We start from the raw sequence: 20,531 nt of genomic DNA, 5'->3' as shown, positions 1-20,531 counted from the left end.
CAAGCGAGGACAAGGAAAATACGAAGAAAATATCATTGTACTGTACTGTACCTCACAAGTCAAGCTCTGTAACTTTAGTTCAAGCTTATTTTATTTATTTATTTATTTTTTATTTTTTCAATTTGTTTGTGAAACCTTGACAAATGATTTATTGTTCCAGGGTCTAAATGGTCGAGATGGTCCTCCTGGTAACACAGGCCCACATGGACCTCGAGGTCTTTCAGGCCCAAGAGGTGACAAGGGAGACAGGGGTCCAGCTGGCCTCACTGGTGATGATGGAGTTCCAGGGCAGCCAGGTATCCCTGGTCGATTTGGACTCAAAGGTATGTGGATTTAATTCAAAATTGGATCTCTAAATGAATATACTGTACTGTACAACCTGTTATATTTGCCAAGTGAATATAATAAGAATAGTTTTGAAATTTGTAGTTGCAAATTTTCTTGTTGAAAAATTTAGTTTTTGTTTCAGTAATTATAAAAGTTTTGTAAATTGTTCCTGTTTAAGGAAAAATAATATTAGTATGTAGCAGCATTTTTCCACCGTAGTACCTGCGGGCAATTATACATCCTAGATGAATAAATTTCTTTTAAATTGGTAAAACTGGTGTTTTTAACTCATTTAGCTTGTATTTTATCATTAAACACCTTTGAGCAATAGCCACCCAGTGAGAGAGAGGGGGCAGTCACACCCAGGCCTCTCCAATCCTGACCCTGAAAGTGCTAAGTGATGATATTGCCAGGACAGTAGAAAGAAATCTTGTACTGCAAAATATAAAGAATGAAAATACTATAAGCAGATTGGTTTAAAGAGGTTAGAAAAGAAAGAGAATCTGGACAGAGATGATGATAACGGAGTAACATACATACTGTACGATGAAGCAAACAAGACAAACTACATGATGGACCTGATCCAGCAAACATTATCCATTTAGATGTAAATGGTATGTTTCATAATCATGTTGATAAGAAAGTCACCATGAACAAATATGCAAACTAAAGACTTTCTTTTTTTGCAGGTAATAAAGGAATGGACGGTCGGCCAGGTGTCGGGAGGCCAGGGACACCAGGAAATCCCGGTTCAAAGGGCGAAAGAGGTTTGTCCGGACTGCCTGGAAAATCAGGATTACCTGGTCCTCAAGGTAAGGATGTGCCTTTATGTTAGATCTAATGGTCGTACGTAGTGCATGAAAACGATTCTTTGATGGATAAATGAAGATCATGAGAAAAGTACAAACATTATATATTGAAAAGATAACATGTGCAGAGTATATGAGTGTTAGAGGAACATTGGCATAAGTGAAATATAACTTTAAAATGACTGTGTTGGTGTATGTTGCATTACTGAATAACTTAATATCTATATACTTTTTTGGGGGAGATATATTTTTATTCCTAATGCATCAAACCTTTACTGAGACAGAGTGCTGGACAGGTGCTTATCCGTTGTGTCTTCATGTATAATAGTAATCTCCTTATTCATCAAAGTACATTCAGTACATAGTGAAGTAGAGAGATCATTGTTTTTATTTCTCCCAAGGTCCTCGTGGTACACCTGGTGTTAAGGGCAACAAAGGTACTCCAGGTCTCAATGGACTGAATGGCATGAAGGGTGACAAGGGTAACGTAGGCCTTCCTGGACGCATCGGACCAGCGGGACCTCACGGACTACCGGGACTTGATGGACCGAAAGGTTAGTTGGACTTTTTTAATCTTTACTTAAAAATAACAAAAATAACTTCTGAAAGATATATAAGTACTGTACAAGGTCAAGACTCTTCACATGTACAGGTATCTCAGTATTACTGTAAATGTGTGTGTGTGTACACACACACACACACACACACACACACACACACACACACACACACACACACACACACACACACACACACACACACACACACACACACACACACACACAAAAACATGCAAATAAATAATAATGGAAAATTCTCTCACAAATTATCAGAAACAAGACAACAAAATGTATTGAAAATTAAAAAAAAAGCGAGAGTCTACCCTCAAGTCAACTCTATGCTTTGTTAGGTTGGCTGGGTTGCCATATGGCAATTTTTTCCTCATAAAAATTACTGTCTCTAGAACGAATGGCATCAGAGTACCAGCTGGTTGATTCGTAGATCAAACTTACAAAATTTCTTTCATGGCCATCTAGCCAACCTAACATGAAGGATGTCTGTAATTGTGGTGTAATACTGTACTTTTTTCACATTTTGTATGTAGGATGGTGTGTGCATGTAACTGAATAAAAATAAAGAGAGTTAAATATATCTACCCAAAAGTGCGAGTTGAAAAACAACCATAACACCTCACAGCCATAGTTTTCTTAAAATAATATACAGTACAGGTCCCCCTCTACTTAAAAATGTTCAACTTACAAACTTTCTGAGATACAAACATCATCACTGAGATACAAGTATCATCACTGAGGGGGGTTACCTGCCAGAACAGGTGTTTAATGTGGATGAGACTGGATTATTTTGAAGAGAATTCCAGATAAAACAAACAATACCTAAGAGGAGAGTGAGCCAGGTTTTAAGGCTGTATTAAAGGGTATAGCTGTACTAAATATCCATAATTTTTTCATTTTTTACAATATGTTTGGTATCTACAAGAGTAAAGTTGGACTTACAAACAAGCCTCAGGAACGTAACTCGTTCGTAAGTAGAGGAGCACCTGTATACAGTACCAGGAAATGTGAGGAGTAAATAAAAATAATACCAATAAATAAGTTACAACAAAAAAATACTATTGCCAAACCCGTAAATGAAAGTCAAATGAAAGTTTTAACACAGTCGCCTTTTGTATACACTATCTGTTCCACCATAGTAACGAAGATCAGCTGGGACGCCGATTCCCTAGCAACGCTCCCCACCCTTTTCACTCTGCACTCTCCTCCCGTTAAGTGTTTTCCCTTAGGATAATTTTTTCTTTTACCTTTTTTCACAATATGTATTTAAGAAGGTGTGTGCATAAAAATAAGTGAAGAAAATTACGTATATTTACCTGAAAATATGAGTTGAAAAAACCATAACACCTCACAGCTTGGCCAACTAATCTAGTGGTTACAATGATGAGCTAACCTAGCTACAATGCCATGATTAATCACTATTAAACAATATTCTATCAGTAAACACTAATAATAACAGTAAATCCAGTGAAATATGGTACGGAGTGAGGAGAGTTACAACTGCAAATGACGCACTAACTAGCAGTCACTCACCCACTACTGTTACCAGGCGTACGTATGGGAGAAATACATGACCTTCTTTTTATCCGCAAATTGTAGGGGCAAGCTGTAGCTGTGCATCATTTATATGTAACTTCTAATTTGTTCTATCCTTGTGCATCAAGAGTCCATGTTTCACACCAGTTAATGATATCAACTGGACTGTCACTCCCAATATCCCCATTTTGTAGAGGACTAAACTATAGGTCACAGAAATTTATCTTTTTGTCTCTGTATTGTCTTTACTCCATTCATACTTTTGTGTTGCTTGTTTGAAAGAGAAGAGTATCAAGATAGAAGTGGGAAGAGCAGTGCCAGGTAACTGTCAACACCAAGATATCAAGTAGAAATATTCTCGTTAGTTCATATCCACGGCTTGCGTACATAATGTTTTGAACAGGGAGTTTTAGAGAAGGGCATGTAAAGGGTGAGTGTGATGGAATATGAGATGCTGACTAGTTGACAATACAATAATGATAACTGATTTACTCTAGTCTTTTATTAGCTCTTGCACATCTTACATATGTTTATAATTTTTACAGGTATTGCTGGAATACCGGGTTCCCCAGGCTCACCTGGTGTTATTGGCCTCCCGGGAATTAAGGGAGAACGAGGCTTCCCAGGTCAATTAGGAAGTAAGGGAGCAACTGGTCCTTCAGGTCGACCAGGTAAGTGTATATAGAGACGGTATTTTTTTTTTTTTTAGTTTAATAACATTGAACTGCAGTATTTTTTCCTTCAGGGTTCACCTGCCCAAAATATTAATTTCATCATATTTCATGTAGCCTGTATGATAAATATTTGTCCTTTGAAGAGATTACAATACAGTAGAACTCCTGAAGAAGGTAAAATTAAAGTAACACCTAGAATAGCTCAGTACAGAATGTCTTTTAAAACAGATATTTCATGTTGGTGTTTTCAATGTCAGCCTTGTTATGCTGTTAAACTCAGGGAAACAGCAACACAAGGGGAATCACCTTTAGTCAGAAAGCTTAGAATTTTTTTTATTTCTCCATCTACTATAGGTGCATTTGGGCAACCTGGCCTTGATGGTAAACCTGGCTTACCAGGACCCAAGGGTGTTATGGGCATTGAAGGGTTTCAGGGTAGCCCCGGAAACCCTGGCCTTCCAGGTCTTCGTGGAACCGCTGGGTTGAAGGGTGACATAGGTATTGCAGGAGCTCCAGGTGAGCCGGGTCTTCCAGGACGAGAAGGACTACCAGGCTTCAAAGGTGACCGTGGACTTATGGTGAGTAACTTGCTTTAATACTCTATTGGTAAACAATGGTTGAACTTTTTTAGTTTTGTTCTTTTTCTTACTTTTCACAGGTTACATGCTAGATGATACTCCAGTTAAACAAAATACAAGTGAAAAGGAGAAATGCAAAATGTATAGAGGAATCTTTAGCTGATTATATGAATATACATACTGCACTGTACTGTACAGTACTTGGAAAGATACATAACAAGGGGAGGGGGGGTAATTGAAGTGGTGAAATAGTTGTAGGGTATTAGATAGATAAGGAAGAAGGAGAGTCTGGGGAATGTAGGGAATATGATGTGGATCAAATATATACAGAGAAACAGATCGCCCGGAAATATATAACAAGATATGAGAGCCTTTTTACCATTCATAAATAGTCAGATGATATATGAAAGAGTGAATTGGGAGGCACTAACAGAGAGTGATGAGAATTTATGGTGTGGGAGGAAAAGTCATTGACTACAAAAACAAAACCAGTGGACTAGTCTTGTCTTGCTGCTGTGAAACTAATGTATGTTTTTTATTTACCTTTAAATTCAGAAAGTAATTTCTGTAGTTCAAGTTCATAGTAGAGACTTGTATCATATCCTTGGGGTTAACCTCTCATAATTTTAAATTAATAAAGGCAGCTTAATTAGGCTGTTTTCTTTGTTTCATATATGATGTGTAGTCAGACTAAGAAACTAAATATTATAGAGCATAGATCTCATATATGATTACAGTACTAATGTCAGTAACACAACCATACCTCAGAGGATACACTTTTTCATCTGCCTTTTAGAGAACACTGTCTTTTAATTTTTGTTGTAAAATAGTTCATGAGTCTTTGACAGAAGCTTTTATTTTCAGTACTCAGCCTCTTGTGATTTTTAAAATACTATTTTATTTAATTTTAAATTTCATAGTTTTAATTTATGATTTTCTTTTTCGGGGCCAATAGTCACAGGCTGCTGTGCTAGATATTTCCGGATTACTTCAGGCACTTTATCACCTTCCAATCAGCTCTTGCTATCTTCCAGGGTGTACAACATTCTGTGCTATATCAAGGATTCAAAGAAGACTTTTTGTCGTCATAATCCGATAAAATGTATGAACATGTTGCAGACTTTATTTGTAGAATCATAAATAAATGCTTTGCAGAAGGTGATTTTGTGTGATCTGAGAAACAGGCTTTATTGTGAACCTTTTAAAGAAAGCTGGTCTTGGTACTGAAAATATGTCAAATCATCATTGTTCAAGAACACATCCATTCCATAACACAGGGTCCAGTGTACATATTATTATTACCATCATCATCATCATCATGAGTAGGGATTGATCATTAAAGACTGCTACTGTATATGGCTGGGAGTGATTGTTTGTTCTAACTCCCAGCTTCCTCTCTGGGTAGGGAATGAAAGCTGTGAGATTGAGGAATACATAATGGTAAGAGAGTGATAATTGATCCCATTTTCTATGGCCAGGAGAAGCAGAAAATATTGTGATTTGGTGATTATTATGTCCTCAGTGATGACACACCTCCTTCAGAAATCTGTGTGTTTCAGAACTGAATATCTGTAGTTCAGTTGTTCAGTATATTCGAAAGAAAACTGCCTTTGTAGCTCAGCTGTTGTGATCAAACATAAAATTACAGACATCTTGGACACATTTGGTTAACATACACAAGACCATTTGCACCTTCTTGTTCATGAGACCAGATGTCAGAATCAGTTCCTCATTTTCTGCTTGGAAAAAGGATTGAATACATGATTAAATTACAGAGGTAAAAGGAACAAAATCAAGTACTGTATATATAGTAATTTATTTACAGACAAAGCAAAACTTTTAACATATATATATCATTACAGGGCCCCCAGGGAGTACCAGGAGTATCAGCCGCTAAAGGTGAAAAGGGTAATGAAGGTCAGAAGGGTAATGCTGGGTTACCAGGGAGACTTGGATCACGTGGACCCACGGGTCTTCCTGGTCCAAAGGGCCGTGATGGATTTGGTCTGCCAGGTCCTGCGGGAGACCGAGGAGTTCCTGGAGCACCTGGTCTGGATGGTCGTGATGGACCGTCTGGTCCTCCTGGCAGTGATGGAGTTGCTGGCTTCCCTGGCCCAAAGGGAACAAAGGTAAGTATCATATTGCTATACAGTGCAGCAGTATTGTCATTGGCTGTACATAGGCTGTATGACAAGATTTCTATAATTTCTTGAAATTGCCATGTAAAAGTTTGTGGTCTTAGCCTCTGGCCAGAATATGTGAAGCTTAAAGATAATCTCATAAGTTAACTTAAAAGTAACAATCGTTGATGAGAGTCAAGTTAGCGTGATCAATCACTCACTTTCTGGCAATAAGACAGTATAATTAACCCTCTTGTGCACACAATAATATTCTAAGTTTCTGCATTACTGGCTTCATTATTATTTTGGCTTTAACCTAGGCAGAAAAAAGTAAGATGAGAATAAGATTTTTTTATGCCGATTAAAGAATTTTATTTCCCTGCATCATATCTCGAATATTTTCTTGTAAGCCTACCAAGGTGTTATTGGAATGGAACCAGAATTTTATGTGTTTTCCAACTGTGGCTTTGGGATTTTGATTTAACTAATTGTGGGGAGGGTGGGAGAAGAAATAAAGAGGCAAATGTGACCTACCAGCCCGGCTGACAGGAGGAAACTGTTGGACAGCTTCCTCCCGCTGGATTCGATACCTTCTGAAAGCTTCCCTCGCATGATCTTGCAATAATTTATGATGCACGAAAGATTGACACGATTACAGTATCTTGAAAACCTTTTTGGGTAATTTTTTGTTAAAGTTAATGCACCGATGCAAATAGTCCTACCGAATGATTGGATGCAATTTGTTTCATGATGCACGAGAGGGTTAAGGTTCTTTGTCACTGGGAAGACAATAGTGGATGTTAATTTCATGTGTCATTGTGGACTTTCATTTTGTGTAGACGTTCTGTTTAAATCTTGGGGTTGATTAAACCTGTGTACTGTACCAAAAAGGACTATGTGGGAGAAAAGGAGGAGGACTGTGGGAGAAAAGACTAAAAGACTATCAAGCGGGAGTACGAGGAGAAGGTGAAGGATGAGCTGGAGGCTACAAGAGATATGTTGACTAAGAAAGAATGAGGGAAGGGAATCATCTCAGATCTATCATAGTAACTAGACTGCATTAATTGAGGTGCCGACTCGCCTCAAGTGGTACATTTTTCGAAGTTGTGACCTTGACCGGTGATGTTTGTTACTTTCAGGGATTACGCGGAGTTATTGGATCACCTGGAGATAAATGCATTCCAATTCCCGGTCCACCAGGATTGCCAGGACCTATTGGCCCCAAAGGTGATCTTGGATTAAATGGTCGAGACGGTGAAAAGGGACAACCGGGTCGTTCAGGTAAGTACTAATTTTTATCTTGGTGTCGGTAACTGAAAATTCAAGCATTCCTAAAGTTTCAAGTAAAGTCAAGTTTTTGTTGAAATGTATTATTATGGTACCCAAAGACTATGTATCGGACATCTCCCAGTTTCAGGTAGCAAAATAATACAGTAACAAGATTATTCACAATAATTGGAGAAGTCTACAGGATAATTTTAATACAGTATACAGAAAACTTGGTTCATAATTTGTTAATACTGTACCAGAAATGAAACATTTCAGACAGACAAAGTTTACTTGAGTTTAGGTAACCAATAAGAAAGTAAAAGGAGAACATTGCAAAGTGAAGAAAATATATGGAGAAAATATTAAAAGATGATGCAGTAAAGGCCCGGGTGGTATAATGTTTGGCCTCACCACTTTAGTATTGTGAACCTAGCTAGGTGCGTCACACCACCTAGTAGTGTGAACCTAGCTAGGTGTGTCACACCACCTATAGTATTTCCATGGCGACCTGTGGTGTAATGGTCAGCATCCTCGTCTCGTAAGCTAGCGGAACCGAGTTCGATCCCGGGCCTGGTGAACTATGAGCAAGTTTATTTACACCATTTGCATCTGTCTACCCGGCAGTAATTGGGAACCTGGATGTTAATCGATTTGCGGATCGTGTTCCGGGGTAATGGTTAGCCAGTACAGTTGGCGAGCTGTCCGGTCTTCTCAGACTATTCCTTGTCACTGGGTCATGCAGCTCATTAACTTGGGGTGTGGTTGTTGTGTTGGCGACAGCTTCTACACCTTAACAAATTCACACCTAGGAGGCCCTTGGGCCGGCCATCCTCGATCTCAAGGGGCTTCCATTATAGTATTTCCACACTAACCTGGCTCACAAGCCACACCCCTCTTCTATAAAAATAGCTGATGGTTCAAAGAAAATGTTCGTGTAGCTTTTTTTTTTACGGGGAATAGCCCACCCGGGCTCAGGTCACCGACCCACAATGGGGTCTAGGGGGCAATTATCCTAAAACCAGTATCATGTACACAATATTAAACATCACTTGAACAGATTAGGGGAATAGCAGTAAGCAGTGTTTTTCGTGGCCTGATGGATAAGTTTGTGTGAATCTTTCATTTCTACAGGTAAGATATTGCTCCTTTATCTATAACTGATTTTCATAAAGTTTGACGAGACACCATGTACAGGTGTGCCCACAGCAAGGAAAAATAATTGTTTTATACCTTTTGAGTGTTGCAAAGTGTTCTGAGAAAACTCTGCCATGAAAGTGATCACCATTAGGATTACCAAGGTATGCTCACCTCTATGGTGGGCACACATATCATAGTGGGCATCATGGTGGGTAAACATACCATAGTGGGCATCATGGTGGGTATACATACTATAGTGGGCATCTTGGGTACACATTGTATAGTGGGCATCATGGTGGGTACATATACCATTGTGGGCATCATGAGTTTACCAACCCTGCACTATATGTTCCACCATTTCTCCCATAATCACCCAAGCTTTGTGAGGGAATATTGTAAACTCTTTTTAACCCTTTAAGGACAATGGTTTAAACTTTTGAGACTAATATTTTAGACTTTAGAAGACAATGGTTTAACTCTGAAGATGATGGATTAACTTTCAGAGAATGGTGGTTTAACTCCTGGATGATGAAATTTTTTACCCTATGAGGATGATGTTCAATCTCTCTCATACTCAAAGGATTAAATAATTTAATTAGATTAATGTATTGTAGATTGCTTATGTGTTTTACCTAAGTCAGTGTAATTTCCTTGGTAATAATCCCTCTATCACAAGACAAGAAACAGGATTTTACAAGCTCTTTCCATCTTTCTTTCCAACTTATGCTTTTCAAATTAATATTTATGTTAAAAACAACAAATAAAACATCAATTAATTTTGATCTTGTCTTCTGTAGGTTTACCTGGCCAGGATGGAGCTCCAGGGATTGAGGGTGACAAGGGTACAACAGGTCCTTCAGGTCTACCAGGTGTTGCTGGTCTGAAGGGAGGCAAGGGAGAGCCAGGCCTGCCTGGTCCCAAAGGCAATGAAGGCAGACCAGGTTCCAATGGTCTCACTGGACCTAAGGGAGACAGGGGTAACAGTGGATTACCTGGTGCACCTGGACTACCAGGTATAGATGGTCTGAAAGGTGATAAGGGTAACCCTGGTCCTGAGGGTCCTCGAGGTGAAGTGGGCATGACTATGAAGGGTGAGAAGGGTCTGCCTGGTTTACCAGGAAAGCCTGGTCGTAATGGCATAAATGGACTAAAAGGAGAAAAGGGCGATCTTGGGTATGTTGGACTACCTGGTAAGAATGGCCCTCCTGGAATTTCAGGCCTCCCTGGTGCTAAAGGTGGTAAGGGTGATGCAGGAACACCGGGACCTGCTGGATTACCTGGTCAAGATGGCAGAAATGGGTTCCCTGGTCAGAAAGGTGTGGAAGGTCCATCAGGAGACAGGGGTTTCCCAGGTCAGCCAGGGCTCAGAGGACTTATTGGCCCAAAAGGTAATATTGGACCTGAAGGTCTTCAAGGCTTACCTGGTAGCTCAGGAGCCAAAGGTGAAAGAGGCAATAATGGTTTAGTCGGTCTCCCTGGAGAGAAGGGCAATCAAGGTCCTAAAGGCTTTGATGGGCTCCCGGGTGTAGCAGGTAGGCCGGGGCTCCCGGGTCTAAAGGGTGAAAGAGGTTTCCCTGGAGGTAATGGTCGTCCTGGTATTCCGGGCACCAAGGGAGAGCGTGGCTTGCCTGGACCACAGGGCCCAAGAGGACCAGAAGGACCTGAAGGTAGCCCAGGTATGCCTGGTATGTCTGGAGTTAAGGGTGATCGTGGTTTTGATGGATTACCAGGTCAAGGTGGACCACCAGGAATGAAGGGAGATCGTGGTTTTGTTGGAGCACCAGGTCTTGTTGTGAGTATTACTTTTATATATTAAGACCTTGTTTCTCACATTTAGTGTGTTGGATATGTGTCAGTTTTCATATTATTAACCAAATTCAGGGAAATTCAATATTAAGTTTTACATTGTTGTTCATGTCATGATAAGGAAAGTTGAACGTATACATAGAGGTACACAAGCATGAAATTACAGTACTAATTCATGTACATATGTACATGCATGTTTGCAGACACACACACACACACACAGAAATGATATTTCACCCCTTTTTTTGTATGCAGCTGTACACACAGACAAATGTGTAAACCTGCAGTTACATATCCAGACACATGAACCCACCCACTGACACCCATACACTATTGAATACACACACACGCACACACTCTATTCTATTAATACTTTGCCGTCACTCGGAATCGAGTATGATGATCATCCAGCTATGACACAATGATACACACACACCCTTAGCAAAACTTATTTGTATTAAGAAATAAAGTGTGGTACAGTATCATGCTGCATTACTTAAGTTGTCAGAACAACACTTCTCACCAACTTGTTAATGACAATATTAATCATTGTAGTCTGTGAGTCAGCAGCCCAGCTTAGCTCGTATTCATTATCCTCTCAGAGCTTTTAATATAACATTTAGTTACAGTATTGATATTATGAATGAATGTAAACCTTTTTTTTTTTTACCCTAACTCTATTTTCTTTTTGCTTTTCTACAAAGGGACAGCCAGGTTTCCCTGGATCCAAGGGAAATGCAGGAAGGAGCTGTGAGGCTCAGCAACAGTATTATTCAGGCACACTGGTAGTAAGACATTCCCAGACTACTATTGCTCCCCGCTGTGAACAAGGCCATAACCGTCTATGGGAGGGCTACTCCTTACTATATGTTGAAGGCAATGAAAAAGCACATCATCAAGATTTAGGCAAGTAAATGTGTATTTCACTTAATGCAAATTTGTTTTTTATTGAATATTAAAACAAACCATTCCTAATAACAACATGCCAGCCTGTTTCTGTTGCTTCATGGGTGTACACTAAAAATTTAAATTATATTTTCTTACAGGTTTAGCTGGTTCTTGTGTACGAAGATTCAGCACGATGCCGTTTATGTTCTGCGACTTCAACAACGTATGCAACTATGCTTCTAGAAATGACAAGTCATATTGGCTTTCTACAAATGATCCTATTCCCATGATGCCTGTTGCTGACACTGCCATTCGACCATATATTTCAAGGTTTGTCTCTCACGCCTACCATAGTTTGGTATTTTAAAAGGGGTATTGGCCTATCATATGTCTACAGTAGTTTATAAAGTCATACAGTGTCTACCACTACATATATTAACTAAGCTATAAAGAATATGAATGCACTGCTTAAGAATCTAGAGAAAAGTATAATTAAATGGATGGAAATACATGTAAGTGTAGAGAGTGGGCAAGGCTGTAGGAAGTAGTAGTGAGAGATCGCTGCTTGTGTTATGGTGAGGAGAGGGCTGAGCCAGTGTGTAGAGTTGAAGTGGGAATGTCATGGATGTGGAGGGTTACTGTGTAATATATTCACTAGTTAGAGATAAATTTAGTTATTGAAGATAGAGGAATAAAACTGGATAAGCAGAAAGTTAGAAGTAATGGTGTTACTGTATCATCTGTGCAAGAGGAACAAGATAAAAGAGTAACTGAAGTAAGATGGTGGTGTTTTGAGAAGTGGGAATCAAGATATGAGATATTGTGAAGTTTCCTTAAGTATTTATGATAGTAAAGTTTAGTTAATACTTATACCATTTATAAATCAATAGAGTTAGAATGCAAAAGAACCCTTGAAATAGTGGCATACCCTGTAATTGTATATACTCTAAACTGAAACGACTGTACTTCTTCTAGCTCAACCCTCTTGTGCATCATGATGTGAATTACGTCAAATCATTGGGTAGCACTATTTGCATCGGTGATGTGAATCGCATCATTAAAATTGAAAAATTCACTCCCCCAAAAGTTTTCAAGATAATTGGATCAAAATTTTGTGTATCATAGATAAATGCATTATCTAGTGAGTGAAGCTTCCAGTAAGTTTGAAAACTCTGGTGAGGTTCTGCTATCCATCAGTTTCCTCCCATCAGCTGTACTGGTAGGTCACTTTTGTCTCTTCCTCTCCCAGTCTCCCACCCTCCCCATGTTTAGTCTTATCAAATTCCTAAGCCAACATTGGAAAGTTCATAAAATTCTACTTCTATAACTATGTAATCTTTGGTAGGTTTGTGAGAAAATATCCAAGATATGATGCAGGGAAAACCAAAAGATAATTTTCTTTATTCGGAGTGAAAAAATATACAGTATTGTAGTCTTATTCTTGTCTTATTTATTTTGTTATTCTTATGTAGAACAAAACAATACCAAAGTTAGTGCCAAAAACGGTTTCTTGTGGGATAAATTGGTGTATGATCTTGTTCAGTATACATGCCGAGTTTAAATTGGTTGGGGTGTAGGGGGTATTGGTGCTTTTTATTACATTCTCCTCGTCATTTAATACTTCACAAGGATATTTTGTATTGACATATGATAAATGTACTGTATTACTTAAGTTTCTGCAGTACTGTATGTAATGGAAAGATAATGGATCTGACAGCCTTACATGCCTGATCAACAAAATTTACTCATGTTGCAAACCTTCAACAGATGTGTGGTGTGTGAATCTCCAGCCAACGTAATTGCTGTCCACAGTCAGTCACTCAATATCCCAGAGTGTCCTAATGGATGGTCTGGCATGTGGATTGGTTATTCCTTTGTTATGGTAAAGTCATTATTTTCTCTTTTACTTATATTGTTTTTGTAGCTTCCAGACTATGAGTAAATCTCCTCAAATTCCTTCACAGTGTAGGTTGTGTAGTAACTTGAAGGCCATGGTTAGTACTGGTGCAGGGTGACCATGGTTACTACTGGTGCAGGGTGGCCATGGTTACTACTACTGGTGCAGGGTGACCATGGTTACTACTACTGGTGCAGGGTGACCATGGTTACTACTACTTGTGCAAGTTGGCCATGGTTACTATTGATTCAGAATGGCACTTGACCAGGCAGGGTTACAACACGGCTCTGGCTAACTTGCTTTATACTTACATATATGACCTTTTCATTCAACAGTTATAAGTCTCAAATTAAACCATTTTCAGAATAATAATCACCATCATTAATTTTACCAGACCTTCATAATCTTACTTACCGTACCATTAATTATCATCATGATTATCAACCTTTATAAATTGAGTTATTATTGTCAATATTTATCATTATTTTGCCATCATCATTGCACAATCATCATCCGAGTGTCATCATCATTACACAATCATCATCAGTGTCATCATCATTGTACAATCATCATCAGAGTGTCATTGCACAATAATCATAATTGCACATTCATTATCAGTGTCATCATCATTGCACAATCATCATAGTGTCATCATCATTGCACAATCATCATAGTGTCATCATCACTGCACACTCATCATCAGTTACAGCTATAATTCTCCTTGACACAGCAGCCTATGTTGATGATATGAACAATTATGTAAAGGTGCTTTTCTTGCCTCACTTCTTGAACACTTTCATTCCTATTAGGTCCCTAAGGGTTGCTGTTCCCTTGATTGTTCTCCACACAAAAGTTAACATTACAGTGAAACATACTGTATATTTAAGGGACTATATGGGAGGGAAATCTATTATATCAAGGGCCCGTTATATGTGAAACCTCCATCTAACATACTATATAGAGATGGAAGTCCTTTATATCAAGGATCTGTTTTATGAAATTCCCCCTATATTTGAGTAAAAGTGTGAGACATATTATAACTTATATTATTTGTAGTAGGGCAAAGGAGAAACATTGAGATATAATGTGGAGACTCCTTTGGCTAAGCCACCCTTGAAGAGGAAGAGCAAAGAGTTACAGAGTTGTGTTGGCCCTATCAGTCATCTTCAAAGCTGGGCTCTTGGTACCCATATAGTTACTGGTCAGTAGAATTAGTGTAAGTAGTAAAATGATGGAAGATTTGACTTAAGTGCCTTGGGTGAAAGAGCAAGGAATGAAAATTTAAAATTATCACAAAAAGAATGGATGTGAGGAAATATTTAGTCATTTGAAGTGGTGTGAAAGATGGTAACATTGTAGGTAGATAATATTGTATTTGTTAGTAAGTATTTGAGAAAAGTATCAATACAGTATTGAAAAATTCATAGATTCCTTAGAAATTCAAATATTCCATGTATACCAAACAAATTCAAGCTTAAAATACTGTATTAATAATTTCTTAAATAAATAAACTTAAAGTTATCTGTAATTTTTGTCCACAGCACACAGCAGCAGGTGCAGAGGGTGGTGGTCAGTCCCTCAGCAGCCCAGGGTCATGTCTGGAGGACTTCAGAGCTACACCATTCATTGAGTGTAATGGGGCAAGAGGAACGTGTCATTACTTTGCTAACAAATTTAGTTTCTGGCTTGCCACAATTGAAGAGAGAGACCAGTTTTCACGACCAGTGTCACAAACTCTTAAAGCCGGCAGTTTACTCACGAGAGTCTCCAGATGCCAAGTTTGCGTTAAGGACTAATTTGGGGGAATGGAAAAATATTCTAAGCCTTTTCATATTGTTAGTTTTATTACAGCTGAAACAAGAAACTCGTAAATTAGAAGTGACAAAGACTGCTTCGTAAAAGGTTTAAAACAGATGCCTATATTTTAATAAGCTTCTTCTGCTTATTGATTTAATTTTATATCATAATGCCAGTGTAATTAGATTTTATGTCAATGTCTAGTCTATATGGCTTCTTCCATTCGCATATAAAGGAGCTCATCGTTACCATGTAATCACCAACATGCCATATATAAAAAACCCTATTTGAAATGGAAAAAAAAATGACTACCTATAGATCAACCTTTATTTAGTTTTATTAAGTCATGTTGATACTGATTAAAGTTCAGAATCTCAGATCACATTGTTTCTGCTCAAATGATGGTGTTTCGTAGTGTGTTCCATATGTCCACAAGGTGCTTCTACTCTGAGTGTAAGATTGTTTTATTCTTGAGATTTTGCAAGAGCTCATTGTTCTCTATAGTAAATAATGATTATTTGATATATTGAATATTATGTGCATTTTGCAGAACTCCAAGACATTTGGTAATTTCATGTATGTAGACTGTACACTACTCTTAAAAACAAAATTAATATTTTACTTTGTTATAAATTTTGTGTGGTGCTACATGTTCATAGCTATAGTATAGGCATATCCTAAATGTTAATTCTTATTTCTAATTTAGCATTTATCAGGTTGACACTGCCATATCAAAAACCTCATTAGAGGTTTTTGCTTTAAGTTTAGGTCGTATTCCAATTCTTGCTTTGATAAGCAACATTTTTTCTTTTTTCTGTTATAAGTATGGGATTTTTTTCAAATTTCATAATTATACCAGAAAAATACTTAGTATTAAGAGGAAAAGAATTATGTAAAGATATGTTTTTGTTATTTCTAAACCTCTACGTCACTGCCATTTCTTATACACTTTTTAAATAAAATTTTACTTCGACTTCTGCTTCAACTTTGGTATTTTTATGCACCCTTTGGCTCCTTAGCACTTTAACACTGGCACATTTTTTGGAATTCTAATCTGGTTCAGAAATTGTGTGGTTGTAGCTTTCTTAGAGTTGAACTAACTCTTGAGTGATTTAGTTGGTTGAGTTAGTGTATCTGTTATCATCACTGGTTCAACTCCTTAGCCTCCCTGCTTTTGTATAGAGATTTCAACCAATATTTTTGAAGTTGATTTTTGTTTTCTTGTTCCTCCATGGACTTGCTCTCTCTGCACTGATAAATTAAGAACATTAAGAAAGACATCATCAAGAATAAAGGTATGAAGTGATGCCCATTTCTACACTGCTGGAGGGTTGGTGATGTTGGTCACACAGTCCTGGGATCATCCTATAATCAGATAGATGGGTGATCTTTGATTACCTCGGGGTGTAGCAACCCTTCTTTACCAACTAAGAGAGTACTTCCATTTTATAATGCACAGTTCTCACTGTAAAAGTGGGTTGGTGATACGAAGGCCATACAGCCGTAGTACTTGCTTCAAATTTGTCTGGTGGGAACTGGGTAGTCGCATCTAACTCACAATAGTATGGAAAAGGGCTGTAAAATGGTGGTGGTGGTGGTGGTGGTGATGGAAAAAGCAGCAGTTCATCCATTGACAATCAACTTGTAGATTATTTGGTTAAATCATTTCTGTCAGTAGGTGACAAGAATGAACTAACCTACCCTAATAAACCCTTGTATAATGACTAACATGGCATCTGCATTTTTGTAACTGACAATTACCTTGGGGGTCCTCATTTTCAATCTGCTTACCAAAATTCCAAACTCCAGGTGACTCCTAAGGGGTTTGTGGGTGAGCTTGTACATCTAGGAAATCCCAATATCCACTCGCCACATACACAGTGTAAAATAGTGAGTGAGTTGTGCCATTTAAAGATGTGCTTGATGTTTAACATTTTATATTTTTCATGTGTTTTATTGTATTACAAATGGCATACAGCTATTAATTTATATTTTATATGTACTGTATAGTCTCAAAAAACTATACCCTATTTACTGCCTCACAACATGTACTTTTTTCCTGAAAAATGTCAAACAAAATCACCCTGCATCTTAACACCCAAAGGTCAAATTGCAGAGGAGTTTATCAGCTCTCATGAGCTCCAGACATGTAATATTAATGTTCTTACAATTTGTAAACATTTTTCTTGTTTATATTAATGTACTGTACTTATAACATTCCTTTATATATTCCTTTATATTTCATACTGGTCTACACATTTGTGAAAAGAATATAATTATACTAGTTTGTACAAGGTTTAGGTAATGTTAATGAATAATACAAACTGAGGTTTGACATTGGGTCCATACAATGATAGTTAGCTGTGGTTGTGATGATAGAAAGGCAATACCTCTGAAACGGCAGCTGATCTGGTGCACAGGGATCTACAAGCCCTGTGCTGGACAGTTCCTAGTGAACATGCCGGTACCAGTAAGTATTTGTAATGTGTATGTCGTAAGTACCTATATACTTGTATACTGTAGTTATAACCTTTTGCACTAAATAAGGTAAATTTAATTAATAATACCAACAAATGTTTGATAATAGGTCCATAAAGTGATAGTGAGCTGTGGTAGTGAGAAACATGACAGCTTATAGTCAGCAACTTGAACTAGCCAGTACAGTATGCTATTAAATCCGCCAAATTTTTTTTTCCAAAAATAAACTTTGCTAATTATAGGGAACGTCTTATCACTTGTAGCATCTTATGAGCTGGGAAATATGATATACCAATTGTGTAAAAACAATGGGACGCAACGGATGAAGGATTCTAACATCCTTACCGAGACAGCAGGCGTCACTGTGTTTATTCTGGAATTCATAACACCCTCAAGTAAAGACAGTTTTTTGAGTGACCATACAGGTAAATGATTTCAGATCAACAAAAATCAAGCACCAATTTGGCTCAACTTATATTGATCAGGGTTAGGAAGTTTAGTACAGTATTGTGGTTAAATTAGTCACTTTGCACATCCTGGAAATTGGTCTTGTACTGTAGTTACAGGTCCCCCGATTTACGATCTCCCTATCAACAATATTTTGTTTGAATGATGGTGATGTATTATTTACAATAAAAAAAATTTGCATGAACAATGGTTATCGTCCGGCGAATGTGGAATATGTAACGTACTGTATCTCTCAATGCAACTTGTCACTGCGGTCTGCTACTCGGTGCACTACAGTCCCAAGCTTTGTTCCATAGTGATCGCACTTGGCCGTGCTCGTGTAGCTCAATGATTATCAGTCAGACTTGATGTTGTTGTTTTTTTTTTATGGTGCGAGAACATCATTAACGTTCACATTGTACTCTGTTTTGGTAGCTGTGAGGTGCTTTTCTGACTGTAAAGTGTTTTGCCTCTATTTTTTTGACAAGTGCTTTTGCTTTGTTTTCATGACTGAAGTGAGCAGTGTAACTTTGAAAATGTCCTGGGAAAGCCAAGGCATCCAGGAAAACCATGTCTCTGGAGGTGAAGCTTCACATTGTGAAGCTGTGTGGGAGTCAGTGACATCTCTACTCCACCTTCAGGAGTCCTCTTAGCCTCAAATTTGACATGTAATGATGACCAGGCTTCTTCTTAATGATGTGGTGAGTGTTGTTTAATTGTGTTGTAGGTACAGACATCCCCTTGGTTGTGGAATTTCGCCCTTATGGAATTGTGAAATTTAGACCACAATTTTGGGTTAGGGAAAAAAATTGCCCTTACAGAATTTTGAAAACAGTTAAATTTTATATTTTTTTATTTTTAATTGAATTTTTTACGAAAATAGTAAAAAATATTTCATGTGAATGCATCTGTGATGGCCACAAGGTGATTGGAAGGCTGCTTACTTCCCCAGTTCCCAGCATTCACCACAACAATGGAGCTGCTCAGTTAGAATTCTTTCCTTAGCTTGTGTTCAATTATGCATCTGTGTTTGTGACTTTATTCACCCTTAGGAAATTTTGGTTAATTTATTAAGATTTGTCAAAGAAAAAAATGCAATATAAAACAAAAAATTTACCCAAAAATAAAAAATAAAATTTTGTGGATTCTGGTGGTGACTAAATATGGCTGCCAAGCTGCTCCCCTCACCAGCTGATAGCCACAACAGCAATGGCACTGCTGTTTGAATTCTCTCCCCAGTTTGTGTTCAGTTATGCATCTGTGTTACTGTGTACCATTATTGAAGATGAGTGGAAAAAGGTCATCAATTTCAAGTGAAAGCTGTGGTGATAAACAAATTCCATAAAGGAATTGAATTGGACCTTAAACTTGATGTTTTAAGGAGGTAACTCCCAGTAACTGATCCCACAACCTCGCCACCTCCTGTAGTGTGAGGGTGCGTGTTTTCCAACACCTACACCACCCTCATCTTACTTACTTCTCTTAGTTGGGTGCCTCTCATGCAGGTAGACTGCCACACAGGTCGGTCAACTGCCAGCCTTTCCAGGACTGAAGGCTGAAAGTCATACTTCTTGAGGACTTTGGAGTTGGTCTTTGAACCTTTTCCGCTGGCCGCCAGCAGATCGATTGCCGTAATGGAGTTGGCCATATAGTATTTGGCGAGGCAGGTGGTGCTCGGGCATTCTGATGATGTGCCCCAGCCAGCAAAGGTGTCGTCGAACAAGGATTGCTTCAATGCTTGTGTTTTGGGTGCAGAGGTAAATCTCGTCATAGGTCACTCGGGTCTCCCAAGATAACTCCAAGATCCGTTGCAGACATTTCATGTGGAACGCTTCCAGGGACCTAATATGGCTCCTCTGTGGGGTCCAGGTCTCCGACACACTACATGATACACAGCAGCCTTAGGCAGAAGAGACATGATTAATGCATGCCTGGACCTCATGGTCAATTGTGCTGGATGGTGCTAGAATACTTTTGAGGTGTGTAAATTGCTGCACAACTTTAAGAGGTTCTCTGTCGATGGTGAAGACTGGCACATTATGGGGAGGCACAATGTACTGTACTGGTGTTAACTTTGAGACCTAAGGCTTCTTAATTGGCCGAGATGGGGTCAAGGGCACGTTGAATAGCCACCTATGTGTATGATACGAGGGCACAGTCGTCCGCGAAGAAGAGTTCATGGATCTCCTGAACTTG

General features: G+C 38.4%; 1 protein-coding gene across 1 annotated transcript in view; it reads left to right on the top strand.

Moving 5' to 3' along the window:
- LOC121856410 (collagen alpha-1(IV) chain-like) overlaps positions 1-16,620 on the top strand; it is a 33,364-nt gene extending 16,744 nt beyond the window's left edge. The window contains exons 15-26 of the mRNA XM_042351991.1: positions 161-323; positions 1,017-1,139; positions 1,538-1,690; positions 3,790-3,915; positions 4,273-4,496; positions 6,359-6,625; positions 7,756-7,897; positions 9,820-10,814; positions 11,533-11,734; positions 11,875-12,046; positions 13,484-13,598; positions 15,155-16,620. Coding sequence (XP_042207925.1) covers positions 161-323; positions 1,017-1,139; positions 1,538-1,690; positions 3,790-3,915; positions 4,273-4,496; positions 6,359-6,625; positions 7,756-7,897; positions 9,820-10,814; positions 11,533-11,734; positions 11,875-12,046; positions 13,484-13,598; positions 15,155-15,409 — 2,937 coding nt within the window. The 3' untranslated portion in view covers positions 15,410-16,620. The remainder of the gene's footprint in view (positions 1-160; positions 324-1,016; positions 1,140-1,537; positions 1,691-3,789; positions 3,916-4,272; positions 4,497-6,358; positions 6,626-7,755; positions 7,898-9,819; positions 10,815-11,532; positions 11,735-11,874; positions 12,047-13,483; positions 13,599-15,154) is intronic.
- The last annotated feature ends 3,911 nt before the right edge of the window (positions 16,621-20,531 follow it).

Source organism: Homarus americanus, unplaced genomic scaffold, assembly GCF_018991925.1.
Source record: "Homarus americanus isolate GMGI-L3 unplaced genomic scaffold, GMGI_Hamer_2.0 scaffold48220, whole genome shotgun sequence".
NCBI lineage: Eukaryota > Metazoa > Arthropoda > Malacostraca > Decapoda > Nephropidae > Homarus > Homarus americanus.
The sequence above is the reverse complement of the archived record's forward strand: the minus strand, read 5'-3'. Positions and strand labels throughout refer to the sequence as shown.